Genomic DNA, 25,161 nt, shown 5'->3' on the forward strand with positions numbered 1-25,161 from the left:
TGGAAAGCAATCTTATGGGTTTCCAATAAATGAAATTTGAGCTCAGTTGTAATTACAGTTTAGCACCACAATCATGTAATACATGGCTATGGGGAACAGAGGTATTTTAGAGCAGACTATGGTAGTTCAATAATGTCTAGCATTGTAGATGATTGGAAAATATGTGTTGTTTAATGTATGAGATTCTTCAAGGTGTAACATAGGAAGAATCCACTGTAGGATTATCTGCCATCGTGGCAAAGAAGCTAAAATTGTGAGCTGATTTTGAATCCCACCACTGCCACAAACTCATGACAAAACAGTATCTTCCAGCCTCAGCCCTCCATGGAGGTAATAATGCAACATGTGTCATGGGGTTATAATGCCAGTTATACATGGCTGATGTAAGGATTGCTGATGATGTATGACAAATGCTTAGAAGACTTGAAATTGGTTATGTTAATAATAGGTACTATTAAATATTATAGCTCCTTAACAGAACATACAAACACGTATAAGCCATTGTCTGATTTTTATAGCCCATTTTTTTTCCCTGCAATTTTATGTGTAGGATTAGGTATCATACATTGTATCATGTTTCATACTTTCAAACCCTCTTCAGGTGTTGCTTTATCCACACAATTAACATAACATGGAAGAGGAAGCAGGGATGAGTGTGCTTATCCCACTCCCTCTATTGCTGTTCTCATCGCTATCCATGATTACTGGGTAATCGGGGTTCTTAAAAAGAATGGTAAGCCTACACAAGTAGAGCAGGCTTCCCGCTGCAGACAGTTGTCCTCCAACTCATTGACACCATAGAGGGAGCAGGCAGTGTGCACTTGTTAATTTTGTGGAGAAAGGAATTCCTGAAGAGGGCTATACTCATAATAAGATGATAATGATAATCTTATGAATTGATAAAGTAGTTTTAGTAGCATTTCATCAGGGCAGCTGATACACTCAGTATATCCCAACATCTGATGCAACCCAATATATGATGTATTCATATAGAGATCATATTATGTGACACAGGGGCTCCATGGGTATTTTTTTTTTGCAGTGACTTGGAAATCATTATAATTATTGAAGTGGCTGAAAGTTATTCAGTCTTGAGTCTAGGAAGTTGTAACTGAGGCAGTGACATGATCCACATCAACTAAAGCTCAGTACAATGTTTTCTAGTACGCATTCTATTTTATGCTGCTTACCAAGCAAACCTTTTATTAGTAAAAAAAGCAACAGATCACTGCATCCCATCTTGGGCTACTCTAATTAATTCACTAATAGGCGAAAACCCCTTGAGGTTTAAGAATGTACCTATAACCAACGGATATTTCTATCAAACTTTAAAAAACAGGGAAATTGGGCAGCTATAGTGAATGCATCAGGAGCAGGAGACCTGACCTCCTCTCTGAGATATTGTACTGCCCTACAAATTTTTAAAAATGCAAACTCAATTTGGGCGGGTCTTTCATAGTCCAATCTACTTCCTTGGAAGAATTTGGTAACATGTGCCCCTGAGCATATGGTGAGTAGTGGCAACATCTGCCATCTCCAAAGATAATTACATTTTTGTATGTTTGTTGGTGTCCTCCTTACTTTGCTTCTTTCCTGTGTTACTACTGTTTCTACAGAGAATCTAACCTAGAAAATTATATTTCTCTCATTATTCATCCTAGAAATCTGTGTCAAATTTATTTTTATTAATTTCAAAGCCTTTTTATTGGTCAATGTCATACGATGGCATTATGTTTCAAACTGGAGGTTACATTCTATTTCTATTTTTGGTGCATTAACAGTTGAATCTGAAACTGCAGTTTGATGTAAAATCAGACTGATTACAATATGTCGCTACTTAAGCAATGCATCTACCTGTTGGAAAAAACAAACTTGGCCTGCCCAGATGAATGTTTTCAGCCTGCTATGCTTAAACCACTCCACTTAAGGAAAGGTGGGCATGGTCAATTAAAAACATAGAGCACACCTAGAATTTGAGAGTTACCAGAAGATGCCCTGCTCTCCTCACACAGCTTCAATCAGAGCAGCTGACTGTTAGACCACTCTGGCCACTGGAGCTCTGTCAGGGGAATAGGAGTCTCCTCTCAGCACCCTTCACAAACTACACTGCCCTGAATTCTTTGGGTGAAGCCATGACTGTCTAAAGTGAAATCAAAATCTGGCATGGGTGTGGCCCCCTGATTAGCCAAGTCAAGCAGCTGTGAGTCTGGCTTTTAGAACATTGACAGTTGGTTCTTACTGAGCAAGCCCGTGCTTATCATTGAGTTCAATGCTACATTTCTTAAATTAATTAAAAACAAGCTAGGCACTTTTTTAAATTTTAAACTGCAGAAGATGAAGGTCAGAGTATGGGGCAAGGTCAGTAATAGGATTACAGGTACTCTGTGAACATGGCTGATTTTTAATTAATTTGAACAAATTATGAGACCACTGACAGAAAAAAGTCCAATGGGACTGGCTTTTTCTCTCTCTCTGTTTACATTTTGAACTCTTGATTCTCTCTGACTGTTTTGTGTATCACCATGAAAACTTAGAAGATTGTTAAGCAAGATTTCTGAGTTCAGGACTATAAGTTTTGTAAGGGTTTGTTTTGAAATGAGCTTATGGGAAGCATCAGAATGGCATGGGGGTATTTAACATTGTGGAATGCTAAAAATCCATACCGGCTATAGTATCCAGCCACTCTTGTGGCTGTATAATTTAAGGCAATGTCCAGCAATTCTCCAGCCATTCTCCCTTCAGTAGATAGCTGCTGTTGTAAAGATGCCAGCACTGCTAGTCTTACAGATTTGATAAGCTGCAACCGCCAGTACAGCATCTTATAGAGTTGGACTACAATGAAAGAAAAACTCTTTTTAAAAAGAAGCCTCTGTTTATGTCAAAGGGGTTAACTAATGGCGGTTCAGACCTTCCAGTGTTTCCTGATCGTCCCCAGGGACGCATTTTTTACCCTCCTTCAGATCAGGGTTATTCATTAAAAAGAATACGTATTTATCAAGAATCCCTTAAACAGTTCTGAACAAGCTTCCAGTCATAATTGCAAACACTAATTATAATGGAATATTCTTTTATCTCTGTTGCAAAAAATCGCTCTGCCCTGTCCTTTGACTTCTGTAGCATCAACTTCTTAAAGGCGCAGAACATAACAACAATCAAGCTGCGAAGCCTACTCTAAACTGAGAGAAGCAATTAACATCCCCTATCTCCTGAGTGGTGGCCCTTGGTGCGTACACACACACACACACACACACACACACACACACACACACAACAGAGAGAGAGACAGAGAGAGAGACAGAGAGAGAGACAGAGAGAGAGAGAGAGACAGAGAGAGAGACAGAGAGAGAGCGCTTCTAACTCAAAGGAGGAAAGGAGTGACATTTACGTTAACAGCAGCAGGCTGGGGTTGGGCCATGGCATTAAGAGGTGCCAACTGGGGACTAGGGGCAGAAATATAGATACCATGACATGGAGAACCTGCACAGATACCACTGCAGAATCCCAGCAACAATGTCAATGACTGCAGTACTTTTTGGGTGCAAAATTATGGGATGTGCTTCTGGGTACCCTAAGCTATATCCACAGACGACTTGGGTGACACACCATGCTTTCCATAGGAAATGACCCCACAAAAAGATTATTTCTTCAAATGAGAAGTTGGTCCATGGTAGTATTCTACCATCTAATGTATACATGTGTGAGTGAGATACATGCATGCACACAAAACATATATACATACATTTTCAAAGGAAAGCTGTGAAGATGCATAAATCCAAACTTTTTCTTATACTTCAATTCAGACTGTATGTAAAATATATTTTGTCTATCATATTTAAAAGATACGGTTGTGGAAGAAATTTCAAGAGAATTAAAACAAAAATAACTTGGAAATTTCATGAGAAATGGGATTTCCACAATTTGTGTTTGAAGAACATGTGTCAGAAATATGTGTACTGTGCTCTATTCCTCTCCAGTGTCCATATACATACCTTTAACTGGACTACATTTCTTCAAAGTAGTCCAGTACTTCAACCCAACATGTCACAAACATTAGATTGTTCTAATCTAATAATTCATATGTTACAAAACCACACCAAGGTTTATGTCCTAGTCACTGACCTGCCATCTTCACAGCTCCTAACTATTAACTATTTTAATAATTTCATTATTAACATGGTGACATTCCCACTGTGTCATTGGCTGAAGAATGAAATACCAGCAATTGTAGAGAATAAGATGGTCCATTAATTCAATAAATTAATGATTCTATACCACTGAGTCCCTTTTGTCTTTCATGCTATATCCTGGCAATAAAGAGATTATAGAATTACCATTTGTTTTCTTCACAGCATGGCTTACATTAGCTGTGACCAAAGGAGAACAAACTTTTTGCACAACTTTCTTTTCCACACTTTTATTGAAATGATGCTGCTCAATAAACAGCATCTGTTTTCAGTTTGAGAAGGAGGAGGAAGGATCACTCCAAGTGTTTGCGATCATCTCATTCTCCCAGGGTACAGCAGATCGCAGAAACCTGACACTCTAAGTGGATATGCATGAAGTAGGCTTGTACCTATTGTAGAAACATGCTGACTCCATGGGAGGCAAATAATAAATTGGAATCTCCAATACTGGATTGAAGCCAGAATACATACAGGGGACTAGTGTGTATTCCCACATGCAATACATATGTTGTTTCAAAATATCCCCCCTCCTACTTTTCCTGCTTGCTCCCCCTCCTCCAAGATATGAATGATGGTTGGAGTTCATTTTAAGGTCTCCTTAAATGAAAGGTCTAAACTGCTGGATTTGGATCCAATTTTATGTCAATATTCTAAACATGTGATTGCTTGTTTTGCTTCACTTCAATAAAAACACATTTGCCAGCTGTGAAATTCTGGATTCTGTTCTGGTTTGGCATTCCAAATCCCTCCCCGGCAACAAAGTTAGCAAAAGACGTGTTTCTAGACTTAAACTTGAATCCACTTTAAGCTAATGGGATGTTTTTTACGAGATTATGCTTCATAGGTCTGCTGCAAATTAGTGCGCAGGCAGACAACCTTCAGCTGTGCAGCACTGTTGCAAATAGTGGCTAATGCTTTACTTGGTGGAGAGGCTGAAAACATGTATATACAGCCTATAAGAAAGGTGAGATAACAGTTGTCAAATAGTTTCTCAATTGCTGCAGATGGTAGAGCAATTGGCAACCACTTAATTTTTACAGAAGTCAAGTTTAGGCCCTATAAGACTCAGCTTCCCAGCTTATTGTGCCAGCAAAGGAGCCATGGGACATGATATCTGCTACACCAGCACAACATTGTGTCCTGTGGCATTCCACAAACATTGTAGATCAAGCTAAGAAGTTGCACTGGCATAAAAGGCTTTGTTAGTGACAGTGCCATTGCGCAATGCACCTCAGAGTTATTACATAGATCTATTACATGACACAGAAATTAGTGGAGATGAAGAATGGTGGGGACAGGTTAGGATAAAATTGGGAATGACTTGTTCTGAAGGCATATTATTATTCCACATTGGAAGTCCCACCACGCACAATATCATTTTGTTGCACATTTGTTTATTTATTTATTTGATTTATATCCTGCCCTTTCTCCCATTAGGAGCCCATGAAAGGTGATAGGGCAGACCTGTTTCCACTTGCCTTCTAGAGGATAACACTGCAGTAATGGTGGCACTATTAAAACAGTGACATGAGTTGTCTCGAGTGTGGCTTGTTTTTATTCTTTATAAATTCTGAATGCTTTGGGGATACAAAGTGCAATCATTAACAGTTCTCAAAATGGCTATGAGACAGAGCAGACTCACTAGCATTCTCAACTTTTAGTGGGGTTTGGGTAAGATTTGTCCTTTTTCATAGCATTGTTGGATCATTATTTTTATATGTTTTTGTTATATGGGTTTTAACTGATGTTTAGTTCTGTACTTTATGAAATTATTCAGTTGCTTTGAGACATCTTTTTGTATAAAGCAATGAATAAATGCAATAAATAATTAATTTTACAGATGAAGAATGGAAGCAGTGAGACAACTACTGCACAGACAATTGAGCTCTACTCTCGAAGGTTCAAGTCTAGCCCTCTGTCCGCTTGACCTCACTAACTAAAACTAAGGGTCTCTGATCAGTGCAAATTAAAACTCAGTTATGTGTGACTTGTACAGATGTCACTGAACTGCATTAGTTTCTATCCCATAAACAAGATTCAGGGGCTCATAATGTTCACCTCAAAAGAAGAGGTGAGCGATATGAGACTCTGAATTCTTCTCTAGCTCAGATTTAAAGTGAAACTGGAGAAGAAATACCAGGTTTTCTTCCCCTACTCCTTGCAGTGGAGAGATACATCTGCAAAGAGCCAGTAGGCTCTTGTTGACAAGAACTCTGGAAATGGAAAGAAGGGAATAGTCTCCTGACTTTTCTTTCTCTGTGCATTGCCACATTCCAGTGGTCCCACTGCTGGCCCAGTAAATAAACTTAAGAGGGGGAGGGGGAGGAGGGTTTGGGGATCAACATGGCTAGCTGGGAGAGGTTTTGGAAATGAGGGAAATGATGGGGCACAGGTGGGAGGCAATTTCAATGTCAGATTGGTTCAGAAAAGAAGTCATTCTATTTCCTTGTGTGTGTGTGTATGTTTGTGTGTGTGTACCTAGTGTATGTGGAAATCAGTAAAATGATGTATTCAGACCCTACCTGCTCCAAAGGCAAAGAAGAAACTCTTGTCAGTGTTCTCTCTTAAGAGGGCCATCACTCTTTTCCCCATTCTCTCATTCCTCTTGTAGATGAGTTCCTGACGGAAATAGCTGTCAATTTCTTGTGCTGTAACCTGCTCATGTGGAGGAAGTGTTGTGTTGATGAAGTTAGGGAGCTGAAATGGAAAGAAAGAATAGGTGTCAGGAACAGGTCAGGCTAGAGAAAAAATGGTGACTTGTCAAAAAAAGTGTGATGTTCCAGTGTGATGGAACACTGAGAGAAAAGGAAGAGTTGGCCACTTTTTTGACTACATGAGCACCTTCCTGCTTTTTCAAGCAATTCACCACAAGCAGAATATGCAGCATTCCTTCCCACCACAATACCCTTTAAATGAGAGCTGAGTGATATTGTATGTATTTTCAGTTTTTGCTTGAGGCAAACAAATCTGATGGCCCATTGTCCAACTGCAAGGATCTATCATGGGCAGCAGCCACCACAACCAAGAAGATTGTACGTACCGGTCTCCATGGGTACCACATTGACTTATTCAAAGAAAACAAAGACAAAGGTTATAAAACAAGGCTATTTACCTCAAATAAGCTCAGGAAATAATACTATACAACCATGGTCTATGAACAGGTGGAACATGTAACATATAAAGACTGTTTGTACTAGGGGCATTGCTTGATACTTAAAAGATTTGGGCTTCAGGTCCATAAACACAAATGTGCATAAAGATTTATATGCTAAATTAATTTCTTCCTCAGTCAGTGCAGTGGACTATGACCTGGGAGACCAGGGTTCAAATCCCCACACAGCCATGAAGCTCACTGGGTGACTCTGGGCCAGTCACTGCCTCTCAGCCTCAGAGGGAGGCAATGGTAAACCCCCTCTGAATACCGCTTACCATGAAAACCCTATTCATAGGGTTGCCATAAGTCGGGATCGACTTGAAGGCAGTCCATTTTCAGTCAACGCTGAAGCTAGAAAATTGTTCCATAGCTGTAATTTCCTATTTCTTCTCTCTCTTTTCTCTCTCACATGCAGTCTCTCAATCATCCCTCTCTCCCCACATCACCATTGTCTGTCTGTCTCTGTCTGTCTGTCTGTCTTTCTCTCTCTCTCTCATACACACACAGAGTTTTTGTTCTCTAAATATTATAGAACCTTCATTCTGCTGGTGGCTGCTATGGTAGGGGGAGAGACAACTTACTTTTATATTTTTAATGATCCCCTTTTAACTTTTTAACGCTGAGCTCTGGCCAAAGGGATCCATGACTGTGCTCAGGATGTAGCTTGACTGCCTGCATGGCACACTTTGAAAATGGCGTTCCTCACAAGTGTTCCTGGGAAGCACCATTTTCACAGCACACTAAATGGGCAGCAAGGCCACATTCAGAGCACAGCTATGAAGCCCCAATGGCTGTGACTTGGTTTCTTTGAATTTTCACATTTCATATATTTCACATATATGATTACAGACATAAAAACTGCATATTGGTTATATCATAGTTGATACATCCATGGTTATACCTTCATTTGCTTTACATTGGTTCCAATGCAATATAACGGTTTTCAGTTGTTCCTAAAAAATCTCCTTATTTCTGTTTATTGTATCCTTTCCCTCCATAACAGTTCATATCTTGTGATTTTGTTCATTATTATTGTATCCCAAATTTTCCTCTTCCAGAGGCCTATTGCTGGTATAGTATCTGTTGTCTAAATTCTTGCAATTAACCCAGGAGCTGTTATCAACTTATGGATGACCAGAACAAAGGAATCTTTTCCAAACAGATGTTTTATGTGAACCAGAAACATAGTTACTGGGTCTAAATGTAAATTAACCCCTGTTATCTCTCTGATAGCGTGTTGGATTTTCACCCCAAAAAACTCGGAACAAAAGGCAATCTTAGCATATATACACAAAAGTACTTCTGGCCTTCCTACATCTCCAACAAAGATCAGAAATGTATGAAAATATTTTCACTAATTTAACAGAAGTATAATACCAACTATGTATATATATATATATTTTAAAAAATCCCTTAAATGTATACTATTCACATTTTTTATGATCTAATCACAAACAAATCACCACTGCTGATCTGTTATGACAATATTGAATTCTCTCGTCCAGTTCTGCTTAACTGGACTTATAAGACTTTCCTGTGTGGTTAAGACCTTATATAAACTTTGGATAACAGACATTTATGTTATTTACTTAACAATATATTTTCAAAGGCTGTTAGGTCTCTTGCCATACCACTCTTCTTGTTATATAGTTCCTTATTTGCAAATACTGGTAAAAAGCTAGTGCAGGTTGGTGTTTCCTTGTCCCAGTTGGACATAACCCTCAAGACATGAAACTCTTCCGTTTTTTAAAAATTAAAGGGGTTAGACTGGAGTTTAAGGAGGGGAAAAATCAAAATGTGAGGTGGCCCTCTCCACAGAATCCCTGATCTCTTTTCTACTGCAGTCCCCTAATCCAAAAGACCCAGGTTCTGGCTTAAAGACCTGGCACTCTGGCCCATGGCTTTCCCTGGCAATTATGCCCTTGGTTCACATAGTACATTAAACATAGGGTTGCCAGGTTCATGGCCTGAGAATGATCCTGTATCTTTAGGAGAAGAAAAAGTCAGCCAAGTGCAGGTGTTCTTGCTACACTATAATGAGAAAAACCACAAGGTAGAATTATCCCTTCCCCCTGCACAACTTGGTTGATAGGCCCAGCCTCGAAGAGGTCTTCTGTATCTTTAAAAGTTGTGCAGGGGGGAGGGAGAATTCAGTTTTCAAAGTAATGCTTAACAAAGAAAAAAAAATTGGAACTATACATGTGGACCACTTAGATTGATGCTAAGGCGAAGTAGTAACATTTCCAGAAGGCTAAATTTTCTTCAAGGCCCACTGAACACACTGGATTTTATATCTGAATAAACTAGAATAGTAATAGTACATTTATGAACAAACAAACACAAAACTCATTCCTAAATATTGATCACATCAAAATGGGAAGGGTACATTCTCCTGGAAAGTACTCTTCCAACAAGGCAGATATCAGCGGGGTATAAAAGAGTCCCATTCATAGGGTGCCAACATGAAAACAATGCCCAATTTAGCTCTTATATAGATTATTAAGGAATTGTGAATGTATCTGTTTTGAAGATTTATACTCCACCTTTCAATCAAATGATTCTCAAAGCAGCTTTCAACAAGTTGTGGGAGCCATGGCAGTACAAAAACCATTTGGGGAAGGTTGTAGAAATTAGTCAATGTTTAAATGGATTGCTGACTGTATTAAAGAGTGGGGTTTTAAAAGAGGTTTGTAACAGTCTGAAGATTGGGCTAAAGGGATACAAAAGTATATATATAAAATCAAACTTCTGGTACTGTAAGAATAACTATGTTATATCTTAATTTACTCGATTAATTCCTCTGTATGCACAGGAATCTAGTCATTATCAAGGTCCAAGTCTGCTTCTTCAGTTGAAGTCAAAATAATGGGTAGCTGCTGAACTTTCCCTACCATTGATTTTTTTGGGGGGGCAGAGGGACTTTTACAAATTATAAATATACAAAATATGCATAAACAATAAAAACAAATAAATAGTATCTTAAGCCATACTGCCATAATTAAGACTTTACCATTTACCAAATATTTATGCTACAATATACATTGCATTGATGCTATTTTGTGCAATAACTATTTTGATGTATTACATACTAATTTCTCACCTCATAACGTCTTCCTTCTCAAAGCATTTAGCATGTAAGATAGCACAGCATCTCATAGTTCCTGATTATTGCTATGGTTCTTTTACCAGTCCCTTACATAAAATAGTCAATACCTAGTTAGACCAACAAGGTCGATGCTCAATACATATCAATTCCCATTAGTTTCATGTAACTAATAAATGGGTTTCAATGATGGGCAAATTTCTCTCCTTTTTGCACCCCATCTCACAATCAAATCATTTTACTAAGCCTAACCATTGAGGCTAAATGCTGTATTTTATCAAACCAATCTTTTTGTGTAGATATATTAGCACATTCCATTTAGTCTCAATCATAACATTTGTTGTTGTTAATAAATATCCTACTAAGAAATATCCTAATAATTCTAAATGTTTACTCCTTGCCACATTCTTAAAAAATCTGAGCAAAATATATAATGGTTCTAAGGCTATAGAATATCCAATCATGTTTATTTGGCGATAACACACCCATCCCCCCCACAGCCCCACCATGTATGTAGGAAGTCTACATTTTCAATTAGGATATATTCTTGGGGGGGGGGTTGTGTGTTTGTATGTGTGGAGATATACCAGCAATATAAAATGATTTAATAATTTTATTTCAAATTATTGTATGAGATGAAGCAAAACCATTTTGAAAAACCAATTCCCATCTGTCACTAGTTATTTCAAACCCCAACATTCCTTCCTATCTTGTTTTAAAGTAATTTTCTTTTCCTAGTTTTAGTTCAATTCCTTTGTATGATCCCTCAGATGTGCTTATGTTCCTTATTTCAAAGAAAAATACATTGTACTTGATTCTCAAGTGACACAATAATTTTGAAACAATTTCTGAGGAACAGTCTGTAAATAATGTATCTATAAATACCAGTCAAAATCAAAGAGAACAGTCTGATAGTGACATAGCAAGGGCACAATTGGATGAGTTCCTTACAAATGTGCAAGAACTTCAAAGCAACCCTCAAAGAAATCTGAGAGTGCATATTGTAGTACCATGCTATGTCAGAGCTGATGATGCTATGGGAGCACAAAATGGCAGAACAGGCAGTGCTGGTGCACAAATTTATCCTAGACATGGTGAGTGTTTAAAACAAGCATTGTGTTTCAAATGGGCAAAAGGGAGATCATGCACCTATTACAAAAGCTCCTGTTTGGCCTGATTCAGTTCAGCTCCAATGTGCAGAAATGTAAACTTTACTGTTAGATGTATTGTCTAATAGGTATACTGTATGTGCTGTAGGATATTCACTAGATGAATCACTGTTGCTGCATGAAAATACCTGTGTGCAGATTAATGCAGGAGAAAGAAAGACAAAAGAAGTTCCGATAGAGAACTCTGGACAATACATTATTAAGTATACAAACTTATTGCTGTTTCCCTAGAATTGTTTGAAAAGGGCTTATATGTGAAGCTATGATCAAAGAAAGAAAAGGAGGGTTCCATTTGTTGTAAGTTGAGATTAATTCACATGAAGTTCACACCAAATAAGTTAATACAATGTTTTATTGCCAAACATATATAGGCACCAAACAGTGTTCCCTGGAAGGATGTGCCTCTAAATTAGAACAATTGCTTCACCATAAACATTAAAGTCTGCCCATACTAAATACATGTGTCTAAACTCATTTTCCACTAGAGAGCATCAAAACTAGAAGCTTCTTTAAGGGATACAGTAGACTAATAAACTTTTTCAGAAATTTGGGGGAGGGGGAAAGTTGGTTGTGTTAGTCTTAGGTTTTAGATGTGTCGTTGTATTTCTAAATACTTCACATTTTTAGCTATTTAATTGTTCATTCCCCCTTTAGGATGCACACCTTAACCTGGTGAGGGGGTTTGAGAGTGTTGAAGAAGCTGAGAGCAAAGCCATCAGGAGGCTAGACTCCTAGCAGGGGCACCCAAGGCGGAATGGCGAAAGCTGAGACACCAGACTAAGATGCATCCAAACTCAGAGGAAGGCAATGGTACACCACTTCTGAATACCTCTTACCACAAAAACCCTATGAACAGAGTATCCAAAATGCAACAGTGATAGTGCTGGAAGATGAGACCCCCAGGTCAGAAAGCACTCATCGAGCTACTGGGGAAGAACAAAGGACAAGTATAAGTAGCTCTATGACTAATGATGCAGCTGGTTCAAAGCTGAAAGAAAGCCCAGAGGCTGATGTGCACAGATGAGAAAGGAGAGTCCGGAGTTGTACGACACACAGAATAGGAACATGGGATGTGAGAAGCACGAACCAGGGAATATTAGAAATTGTCAAGCAAGAAATGGAACGTATCAACATTACAATACTTGGCGTGAGTGAATTAAAATGGACGGGAATGGGACATTTTCAATCAGGCAACTACAAAATACTTTATGCAGGAAATGAGAAATCAAGAAGAAGTGGGGTTGATTTAATAGTGAGAGGTGATGTAGCAAAAGCAATTAGGAGCTGCAACGCAAGGTCTGAGCAAGTGATATCAATGAGATTAAACGGGAAACCTATTAACATAACCATCATCCAAGTCTATGCTCCAATGGCAAACACAGAAGAAGAAGAATTGGAGAGATTTTATGCAGAAGTACAGGAGGAAATTGATCACACACCAAAACAAGATGTGCTGATAATCATGAGGTACTGGAATGCAAAAGTAGGGAACAGAGAAGAACTAGGAATTGTGGGGAAATGGGGCTTAGGAGACAGAAATGAAGCAGGAGAAAGACTTATTGAATTCTGTGAAGCCAATAATTTGTTTCTTGTGAACATATTTTTTTGAGCAACCGAAAACACGACTGTACACTTGGACATCACCAGATGGTCAATATAGGAATCAAATTGATATAATTGTTAACAGAAGATGGAGAAGTTTCATATTTTCAGCAAAAACAAGACCAGGAGCAGACTGCGGTACAGACCATGAACTGGTCATATTGAAAATCAGAGTAAAGCTGAAGAAGAACAACAACAAAGCAATCATAATGCCAACATACAATTTAAATAACATCCCAGAATAATATTAAGATCAAATAAGGAACAGATTTGAGGCTTTAAACTTAGGTGACAGAGAACCAGAAGAACTACAGAGTGAAGCAAGAGACATTATCAGGGAAGAATGCAAAAAGACAATACCTCTAGTTAAAAAGAGAGAAAGACCTCAATGGATGTCTGAAGAAACTCTTAAAATGGTTAAAGAGAGAAGGAAAGCAAAAGCAAAGGGCGATAGAAACACGGTCAGAACCCTAAATGCAACAATACAGCAACTAGTACATAGGGACAAAGAGAACTATTACAATAGTTATTGTATAGAAATAGAAGACAACAACAAAAAGGGAAGAACAAGAGCCCTATTCCAAAAGATTAGAGAAATGAAAGGGAAATTTAAACCATGACTAGGGATGTTGAACAATCAACAGTGGAACACACTGACTGACCGAGATGAACTAAAAGGAAGATGGAAGCAATACACAGAAGAACTCTATAAAAGAGATGACAGGATGACAGATTCATTCACAGAGAAACCGTAAGATGAAGAACCAGAAATTATAGAATGTGAGGTGAAAGCTGCTCTTAAAATACTTGGAAGAAAGAAATCGCCAGGAACAGATGGCATACCAATAGAGTTGCTACAAGCTACTGAGACTGAATCTGTTCACATTTTGACAAAAAATTGTCAAGAAATATGGAAAACTAAACAATGGCCCATAGACTGGAAGCATTCTATATCCCAATTCCTAAGAAAGGGGATCCCAGAGAATGCAGTAATTACCCAACTATTGCCTTAATGTGATTTATAGGTGCTCGTAACATCTGGAAGAACAACTTATGGTTATTTCAGGCTGCAACAAGGAAAATGAAACTGGACTGTGCAGTCACTAAAGCAACAACTGCTGCTATTGGCTCCTCTATTTCAGTTTCAGGATGTGAGGTTATTTATTTATTTATTATTTATTTATTACATTTATACCCCACATTTCTTTTCATGAAACCCAAGGTGACTTACATATGGTTCCCAGGCAGTCTCCCATCCAGGCACTGATGAGACCTAATCCTGCTTAGCTTCAGCAGGGAGCTGGCCTTATGTGCCTTCAGACCATAGCCTGAGCTAAAAAGGTACTCCTTATTAAATAAGATAAGAAGTGGGTAATTAATTGTGCATGCGGCCCAGAAATTCCAGGCTGACCTCCAACCTCCCAGCTATCTCTACAGAAGAGTCCAGGAAGCTGTGAAAAATAAACTCATATACTATGTTTAACATGACAATGGGGGCAACATTATCAGGATCTGGAGCATTTTGATTCAAGGTCTACTGTTTCTGTGGACTTGCTGTGCAGGTAGCTTTGGGAAAGTGTAATTTCTCCATCTGTAAAACACAAATAATAGTGTCCTGCCTCACAGAGTTGGTGTGAAAACTATCCAAATACATTGTGCTAAGCTGTCGAGGTAGCAGTAGGGGACAAAGGTTTTCAAATTTTCAAGAAGCAGAAATCACAAGGAAGGGAAGTATGTTGTATCTTAGAGGTGGTGGGGCCATGGAAAGAGTGAGGGCATTCATGGTTACCACAGCTATATAGATTGTATTGCATTGTGCTTGTGAGGGATTTCCAAATGGACTGGCCATTTGGATTTGCAGAAATTCCAGGAAATAATTTTGTTAAAATATATGCCATGCTTAGGATTCAACTAAGATTATCTTTTGTTTCTCTCTGAAGTGCAGAGTTCTGCAACATAAAGGAAGCATAAATAAATAAATAATCAAATCTAGTTTGTACTGCAATTTCTCAAGAGTCTACACACCCACTCCCAAACCAAACAGCAGAGAGCAAGAAATAGAGCTTGGGGTTTAGCTGAGTCAGCATTTCCATGACTACAATGGCTTTTCCATCATGGTTTTCTGCTAGCACAGCTAAATGTCCTACATTCTGAAGGTACTAGATCTAAAACTTTGCTTTGTATTACAGCAAGGAACAGGATAATGATACTCCCTCGGTTAAATATTGAGATAGAATATATATACTTTTTGGCTTGGAAGGAAACATGTGAATGTACCATGTTTGTTTCTGAGGAATCTAGGCCCATGAAAAGCACACCCACCCTCAAAGACAACTCTCTCTTCAAGGGTAGCCATTCACACATCAGAAGACATTTTTTGGTATTTTAGTTTTAACCTGGCCAGGCTTTGACCTGATGGTTATCGGCAAAGAACTCCACAGTCAGCCTCAAATATATTGCTGCCCGACGCACAGCAGCAAATGAAATCCCCATCCCCAAGTCAAGGTACAGAGTAGCCAAGGTCAGGTTGAGGCAGAAGATCCCTAACCCATAGGGTTACTAACTCTCCAGGTTTTGTATTTTAAATACAAAAATATTTTTAGCAGGTGCCAAAATGAGTACAATGAAGGTGCCTGCCTAATGTAAATAGGCAGGGAGTTCCAAAGTGTATGTACTGCCACACTAAAGGATGGTTTTCATACAAGAGCAGAACAAGTACTATTTGGCACCCGTAGCATGGAAAGCACACCTTGGACTAAGCCCCATAGAACTCAACAGGACTTTCTTCTGAATAGACATGGTTAGGATTGTGCTGTTGATAAGGCTTGACTAGGGATCCTATGCAAATATATCCATATCAAGCAGAGGTGGCAAACAGCCTGGAATGCCCTGCACTTACCTTTTAACATGGCTGCTCCAAGGTTATTTACAGACCTGACCCTTCACTGCAGAGAGGTTTGAGAAATGAGTTAGAGTTAAGAAGATTTTCTACTCTTTCCTGCCTACACTGTGGGCTGTTATAAGCGCACTGACAGCCAACCCAATTCCAGTGAGTACTAATTGCCAGAGAGAAAAAACATAATTTGGTCTACCTTCATATCAAATAGCCTGGGAATAACAGCAGTTGAAGTCACAGTTCCCAGTGTATGAATTCTTTTTGACCACTATCGGGCAAGAAACAAACCATCATGCAAATAACAAGATGCATCATCAGTGGGCTTAAGAGGGTTGAGCTGACTACATGGAACCACTGTTGTTGCTTCTATGGATGTAAGGGAGTGAGGTCAGAGGTAAATGAAATGCAAATAGAAAAACAAAAACAAAATACAATGATGATTTCCTAAATGCAATACCATACCAACCACAACATGAGTAAGACAGAAAACTCAGTGTCCCACAACCAGTCAGGGTTCCTAACCAAAACTAAAAAAATCCTGGCAGCCAGTCAGTCAAGGTCACAAAAATCTCCATGCAGCACAACCTGACCTGGGGGTTGCAATACAATTGCTGACATGAGTGAGACCCTATCAGCAGATACTACCTCTGCTGTTAAATCTGCACTGTTGCCAATTTGCTACCAGGCCAAGTTCAAGATGTGCTTTCCATGTTACAGGTGCCACATAGTACTTGTTCTGCTCTTATAAGAAATTGATCCGTTAATGTGACAGCATCTACACTTCAGAACTCCCTGCCTATTTCTATTAGGCAGGCACCTTGATTGTACTCTTTTCAGCACCTACTAAAAACATTTTTGGTTAGACGAGCCTACCCAGGTATGTAGATATTATGCTTTTTATCTGTTTTTAACTCCTTGTTGGTTTTATTATTTTGAATGTTTTTAATACCAATTTTAACTATTTTTGCCAATAATTTTATTGTTTTAATTCCTTCTGTAAACTGCTTTGAGTTTTTTTACAATAAAGTGGTACATAAATGTTGTAAATAAAATACCTAAATAAATTTCTGAGTCACTGTGTCTCTTGGGTCTCTTTCATCTTTTAGGAATAAAGGGATCTGCCTTATACCAACTCAGGCAATTTGGTACTATCGAGCTCAGTACTGATGACATTATCAGCACATAATACCTCTGCTCTGAAATCTGCCCTGGTTGCCAATTTGTTACCAGGCCAAGTTCAAGGTGTGCTTTCCATGTTACGGGTGCCACTTACTACTGCTCTTGTATGAAAACCATCCTTTAGTGTGGCAGTACATACACTTTGGAACTCCCTGCCTATTTACATTAGGCAGGCACTTTCATTGTACTCATTTTGGCACCTGTTAAAAATATTTTTGTTTAGGCAAGCCTACCCTGGCATGTATTTTTATTTATTACATTTATACTCCACCTTTGTTTTCAACATAGAAACCAAAGGTGGCTTACATATGGTTCCCAGGAGGTCTCCCATCCAGGCACTGAACAGACCTGACCCTCCTGGCCTTATGTGCCTTCAGACCATAGCCTGGGAATGTCAGAGCTATTATGTTATCTGTTTTTAACTCATTGTTGGTTATATTATTTTGAATGTTTTTAAATACCTGTCTTTAACTGTTTTTGCCAATAACTTTATTGTTTTACTTCCTTCTACAAACCACTTTGAGGTTTTTAACAATAAAGTGGTATATAAATGTTGTAAATAAAATATATAAATATATTTCTGATTCACTGTGGCCCTTTTCTCATTTAGGCAAAAAGGAATCTGCCTTACACTGAGTCAGGGCATTTGATACCATCTAGCTCAGTACTGATGATATGGACTAGCATTGGCTCTCCAGGATTCCAGGCAATAGTCTCTTCTAGAGATTGAATTATGGATCTTTGCATGCAAAGCATGTGCCCTACAACTGAGCTACAGCCCTGTTTAAAAAGTATCTTTTAAAATTGTTCTTTTCAGTTCACTAATGAATGCACAGCATACTAGGGCAGATCCACACCATGCATGTAGAGCACATTTTGTGTACATTTGAAGCACATGAATCCCACCACAGAATCATGGGAAATGTAGTTTGTTAAGGGTGGTGGGAACAATAGCTGTGAGAGGAAAACTACACTTCCCAGGATTCTTTGGGAGACGTCCTGTGCTTTAAATGTATTATGTGGATCTGCATTATTTCATAAACTTTGCTTGCATATACATCATTTTAATTAAATTTTAAAATGGAATTAACTACAAAGTTTACTGAGTGACCATGGGCTATGCACCATTTCTCAGCCTAATGTCCCCCTCAGGGTGAAAACAAGAGAGGGGGACAATGACCATCCTAAGGAAGAAGGGCACGTTTAAAATGTAGAGGAAATAATAATAATTATTATTAATATTTGAAAAAAATATTAAAATTATTATTGTAATTATTTATTTAATTAATTAATAATTTACAGCCAAAGTGTGAAATCAGATATATATCAAGACATAGTATGAAGAAATATTTATATAAGCATGAATGTCAAAGATGTTTATCATTTACACAACCTGTAAAGAGATTAATAGTGCAATCCTATGCATGTTTACTCAGCAACAAATCCCAATGTATTCAATGGGGCTTACTAAAACAAGGCAGGACGCACAGGACTGCAGTTCAGTGATAAAGAACTTCACTCACCCAATCCTGCCTTGGTTTCCAACCTAACCTCACAGGGTTGTTGGAAAGATTCCATTTATATATATATATATATATATAAACACTGGAGATGTAAAAATACATACATCCCATACAATAGTTTATTGTCAAAACTAGTTGGTCATTGCAGAACATTTTTTTTTAAAAAATTAGTTTCCTGCCAAATAAAAGCAGTGACATCTAAGTAAGCCCTGCCTGCCTGCTTTTAAAAAAAGGGGGGGGAGGTTGGAGGGGGAGAGAAAGATTTACAACACAATAATTTACTATGTTAACTCAGAAGTCCCATTGATTTACAGCACAATCCTAACCATGTCTACTCAAAAGTACATCTTACTGAATTCAGTGGGGTTAACTCCCAAGTATGTGGAACTCCCATTACAGCTTTACTCCCAGAAATGCTTTACAGTGGCTTTGAAAACAGGTTATGAACAAGACAAATAAACTGTCCTCTTCAACAGTCCAGTAAAAGTTAAACTTGTTTGACTCCTTAATTAGAAAAGTATAACACTGCAGCATGTACATTTTTTAAAACTTCTGTTCAAAAATTATTTGAAATTATTTGAAAGATAAAATATGCCATTTTTGCCAGTAATTAAAAAACCTGTATGCACACTTTTATTATAATTATAACTAAAATTGTTTACTGTGTATGCCCACCAAGAACCTGCTGTGCTCTTCTGTTGTAGTGTAATCCTGTACATGTTTATCCAGACGCAAGTCCCAATCCTGTACAGAGAAAGTGCTCTTCATGCTGCTGAAAGCTATAAATTTACTGAATTCCTGATGTGAGACAAGCAGGAAAAGGAAACTGTTCTCAGTACCTGAAATGGGGTTTAGCTATTGCTATTGTCAATCACAACCCACAACCCTGACTTCACTTATTGGCTAAAAACCTGAAAGGGCAGGGTCAGAGCAGCCAGTAAACAGAAGCTGTGGGGGTGGGTGCCTGATATTTTGGTTTATATCTTTTGAACTAGACCACCTAGAAAATTAATTTTTAAAAAATGAAAGCTAAAACCCCAGAGATTAAGGTGACTCACCCAGAGAGGACCCTCAAAAACCAAAGTCTCCAGGCAAATACCAGACACCTGGCCATTCTTTCTCCTGGCATTTTCGCAACAGAAAACTGAATTCACTGTGAATTCAGTTTTTGCTTGTGAGGGTCACGAATACAGATATAGTATTATTAGAAGTCAGGGTTGCCAGACTTCTACCCAGAGATTCCCTTCAAATAAATCTGCACCTGAATTGGAAGATGAGGCAGCTGTGGCTTCTTACACCTGAGTTTACCAACGCTTTTGCTCTACCTTTTTTTAAATCGGTTGTGTGGCACACCCATCTGAAACAGAGCTTGGAAAAGTTACTTTTCTGAACTATAACTGCCGTCAGCACAATCCAGTGGCTATGCTGGCTAGGGATGATGGGAGTTGTAGTTCAAAAAAGTAACCTTTACAAGCTCTGATCTGAAAATGGAACATGGGTAGAGCAGGGCTATGGGGATGTGCCTTTAGCTGTGTGACTCAACTGAAGATCAATGTCTAGTCTACGCTCTTGTGCAGGCCAGGTGGGGCACTGGCCTGAGGGTTCCTGGAGCTACAGGGGCCACTAAGGGGTCCCTCTGCTCACCTTCTGCAATCCGCGGCAGCAGCTGCGGATCGCAGGCCAGGAGCTTCTGCCTGCCCACCATTCCCTTGCCCCACCTACCTGTCTCCTGCATTTTAGCATTGCCCTTAATGAAGATAGCAGCCGAGGTTTCCCTAAGGTGCTGAAGCCCCTGCCACCATCTTGGTTGATGGCAGAGATGCGCATGCATAGCACGCATGCGTGCCATCAACCAAGATGGCAGCGGAGGTTCATCCCCTTAGGGAAACTGTGGCCGCCATCTTGGTAAATGGCAATGTTAAAAGACAGACGACAGGTAGGTGGGGAGGCGTGCGGGGCTGCGCACGTATGTGCACGCGCACACACACACACACCAGGGGCCGGGGAAAGCTGATGCCCAAGGGTCCCGGCATGCCTGGGGCCGGCCCTGTATAAAAGTCCCGTCTCCAGAAATTTGCTGTAAAGAGCCATGAAGAGCCAGAGAGAGGAGCCATACAGTTCTTTGGAGCAGGGAGAAAACTAAAGGCATAATCTCAGCCCCAGTCTACCTGTGTTCCCACTGCAGTTGTGAAAAGGGAGGATAAGGGGTGGTAAAATAGGCCAGATAAGCCATTGCTTCATCCTTTGATTCAGTAGCAGATTAAGCTTAAGTTTTTAAATTGTTTTTAAAAAGTTTAAATTGTGTTTTTAATTTTTTTGTGTGTTTTAAAATTTGTATGTTTGTTTTTAATGTTTTTAATTGCTATAAACAACCCAGAGAGCTTCGGTTATGGGGCGGTATATAAATAAATAAATAAATAAGCAAGCAAGCAAGCAAGCAAGCAAGCAAGCAATTAATTATTATTTTAGGATGCGTTCACTGGAGCACAGTCCTTTCTTCTGTTTTCTGAATATCATTAGCATGAAGAAATACCACCTATAGATACTGTTTCACTACCACTAATTAATAAAGGATACTATTATGTACATAAGACTCACAATATTAATGTGGTGTGCTCAGGAGTTATATGCAACTGGCTTTTTCTATGACTTCCCCCACCCAGCATTGTTTCACATAGTTCTACTTATACATGAAAGCATGAACCAGGAGTGTGTGTGTGTGTGTGTGTGTGTGTGTGTGTGTGTGTGTGTGTGTGTGTGTGTGAGGGAGGGAGGGAGGGGGAGAATGGCTGTGTATGTGCACATTGGTAGAGTAACCAGCTGTTCAATGTAAGGAACAACTGTTCTAGCCTTCTCCTTTGTTTTGAGCTGCCTGTGTCTGCTGAGGTTTTTTTTAATTGGTCTCCATTTTATTGGGGGTTGCTTAACATGTGGTGTTGTACCCCACCCTGGTATTAGTACTAATGAAGAGCGGGATATATATCTTTTAAATAATTAATGAATAACATCAGTTCAGCAATGTGGTGTCCTGCATTTTAAAAAAAACAGCACCACTTTGCTTTAGAAATCAGTAGGAAATGATGCTGTGATGGAACCAACTTTTGAGTTATGTAGAAACATCAGTGGCAGTCCCCGCTTCAGATTTCCACACCTGAATCCAAACCCTTTCTTATTTTTTAATCCTCTGTCATCTCCAATGCATTTAAAGCCTTCAAAAATTGACTGCTGATCAAAGAAGGAATATGGCAATACAGGGGAGACCTTGTGGCCAGAAAGTTATTTTTATATAAACTAGGAAAAATGTAATTCTTTTTCCAAAGACATTTCTCTCATTGGACCATCTTCCAATTCCCATTAAAACTGGAAGGATAGTAGATGAGGTAAGCCAAAGAGGGGATGTATCTTTGCTAGGAGTAGTGTCTGATTTAGCCAGGAAATTGGTATGTTCTCTTTTCCCTCTTGATGCCTGTGGTTGGAAGGGATGCTTGCATCTGTTTTCAACATGGATTTTTAAAAATCTCAGTACAGTTTGATCAGAGAGAGAGAGAGAGAGTCATAATCACCAGAAGAGTGCAAAATTCCACCAATTGAAAAAGATATTAAAGAAAAAGAGGTACGTTATTTATTTATTTAATTTGAACAGTTCCCTACAAGGTGGTTATTTAATGCCAGGATCTGGTGGCCATGTGGGTTTTTTTCTGTTCCTTTACACAGCTGTGGACTTAGGCTTGATTTATTCTAGCACTAAAACCCTTTATATTGTGCCATATTAATGATAACATAGCCCTGCTGAATACAAGTTCTATATATACAACCTAAGATCCATAAACCAGGAAAACCACCACCTGGGAGACTTATTTTATCTGGGTCAGGATCTGCATTAGAACCATTATCACAATATGTAGATTCTTTTCTTCATCATTATGTTCAACAGCATATTTCTTGCATAATAGACACAAAATATTTCATTAACAAAGTAGAAGGTCATCCAGTTTATCAGAATATGGTTTTAGTTATAATGGATGTATCAGCTTTATATACCAACATTCCTCAGGAAGAGGCCAGATTATCATAGAAAAGACCTTGAATTTACATTCTAATTTTAGTTCACCCATCCATTTTTTTATTAACAGCAGTGAATGATTAATCATAGAATCATAGAGTTGGAAGGGGCTTTGTAGGCCATCGAGTCTAACCCCCTGCTCACAGCAGGAAATCCACAGCTAGAGCGTCTCCCGCAGATAGCTGTCCAGCCTCTGCTTCAAGATGTCCAGCGAAGGGGATCCCACCACCTCCTTAGGCAGTCAGTTCCATTGCCGAACTGCCCTTACTGTCAAGAAGTTCCTTCTAATGTCCAATCTGAATCTACGCTCCTGCAACTTAAAACCATTAGACCTAGTCCTACCCTCTGGGGCAGCAGAGAACAAATCTGTACCCTCCTCTATGTGACAGCCCTTCAGGTACTTAAAGAGTGCAATCATGTCACCCCTCAGCCTTCTCTTCACCAGACTGAACATGCCAAGTTCCTTCAACCTTTCCTCATAAGACTTGTTCTCCATACCAGCTATCATCCTTGTCGCCCTCTTCTGAACCCGCTCTAACTTGTCTATATCTTTCTTAAAATGAGGTGCCCAGAACTGAACGCAGTATTCCAGATGAGGTCTGACCAATGCAGAATATAGTGGGACTATTACTTCCCTCGACCTGGAAACTATAGCTCTGTTTATGCAGCCCAAAACCGCGTTTGCCTTTTTTGCCACAGCATCACACTGCTGGGTCATGTTCAACTTGCGATCCACTACAATTCCAAGGTCCTTCTCACACGCACTACTGCTAAGCTGGGTATTTCCCATCCTGTACCCGTGCATTTTGTTTTTGTGGCCTAAATGCAAAATCCTGCATTTGTCTTTATTGAATTTCATTTTATTAATTTCAGCCCAATTTTCTAGTCTATCCAGGTCCCTTTGGATTTTATTCCTGTCTTCCATTGTGTTAGCTATCCCTCCCAGTTTCGAATCATCCTCAAACTTCATAAGGCTTCCCTCCACTCCATCATCTAAGTCATTGATAAAAATGTTGAAGAGTATCGGCCCCAGGACAGAACCCTGTGGCACTCCACTCGAGACCTCCTTCCAGTCCGAAGCAGAGCCACCGACGACCACTCTTTGAGTACGGTTTTCCAACCAGTTGTGAATCCACCTGACAGTATTTCCATGTAGTCCGCATTTGACTAGTTTGCTAATCAAAAGGTCGTGGGGGACTTTGTCAAACGCCTTGCTGAAATCTAGATAGATGACATCTACAGCATTTCCACCATCTACTAAGCTAGTGACCCAATCAAAAAAAGAGATGAGATTAGTTTGACAGGATTTTTTCTTGACAAACCCATGCTGGCTCCTTCTAATCACAGCATTGTCATCTAGATAGTTGCAAATGGACTCTTTTATTATCCGTTCTAATATCTTTCCCGGTATTGAAGTCAGACTGACCGGCCTGTAATTCCCCGGATCTTCTTTTTTACCCCTTTTAAAGAGCGGGACGATGTTTGCCCGTTCCAATCCTCCGGCACCTCTCCCATTCTCCATGATTTCTCAAAGATGATGGCAAGAGGTTCCGAGAGTATATCCGCAAGTTCCTTCAATACTCTGGGATGCAGTTCATCAGGCCCTGGAGATTTGAACTCATTTAGGTTAACTAGGTATTTCCTGACTATCTCCTTATCAATCTCGAACTGCAGTCCCGACCCCTTACTGAGATTGCTACTGATGCAAGGTTGCACACTGTTCCCTTTTTGGGAGAAAACGGAGGCAAAATAGGTGTTGAGCAGTTCTGCTTTTTCCTCGTTATCTGTCAACATTTTGCCATCCTCATTGAGCAGCAGTCCCACCATTTTCTTGGTCTTTCTCTTGCTTCAAACATATCTGAAAAACCCCTGTTTGTTGTTCCTCGCTTCCCACACCAGCCTCAGCTCATTCTGGGTTTTAGCTTTCCTTACGCTATTCCTGCAAGCCCGAGCTGCTCGTCGGTACTCTTCCTTGGTGATGCGTCCTTCCTTCCATTCTTTATACATGCTCTTTTTTACTTTTGCCTCCTCCACCAGTCTTCCGTGTAGCCACACTGGCTTTTACCGATGTCTTCCATTTTTCTTCCTCTTTGGAATTGTTTGTGATTGCGCTTTTTGTAATACGTTCTTCATGAACTCCCATGCTTCTTGGGCTCCTTTTTTCTTTAGTCTATCTAGCCACGGGATCTTACCCATCATTTCCCTGAGCTTGCTAAAATCGGCTTTCCTGAAATCCAAGGTCCATGTTTGACTATATTCTTCTTTGGCTTTCCCCAGAATCCCGAATT

General features: G+C 39.4%; 1 protein-coding gene across 2 annotated transcripts in view; it reads right to left on the minus strand.

The window, feature by feature from the left end:
* TRABD2B (TraB domain containing 2B) overlaps positions 1-25,161 on the minus strand; it is a 444,269-nt gene that overhangs the window by 119,262 nt on the left and 299,846 nt on the right. For both annotated transcript variants that reach the window (XM_061630445.1, XM_061630443.1), the window contains one exon: positions 6,707-6,881. In XM_061630445.1, the coding sequence (XP_061486429.1) occupies positions 6,707-6,881 (175 nt within the window). The remainder of the gene's footprint in view (positions 1-6,706; positions 6,882-25,161) is intronic.

Source organism: Rhineura floridana, chromosome 6, assembly GCF_030035675.1.
Source record: "Rhineura floridana isolate rRhiFlo1 chromosome 6, rRhiFlo1.hap2, whole genome shotgun sequence".
Lineage (NCBI taxonomy): Eukaryota > Metazoa > Chordata > Lepidosauria > Squamata > Rhineuridae > Rhineura > Rhineura floridana.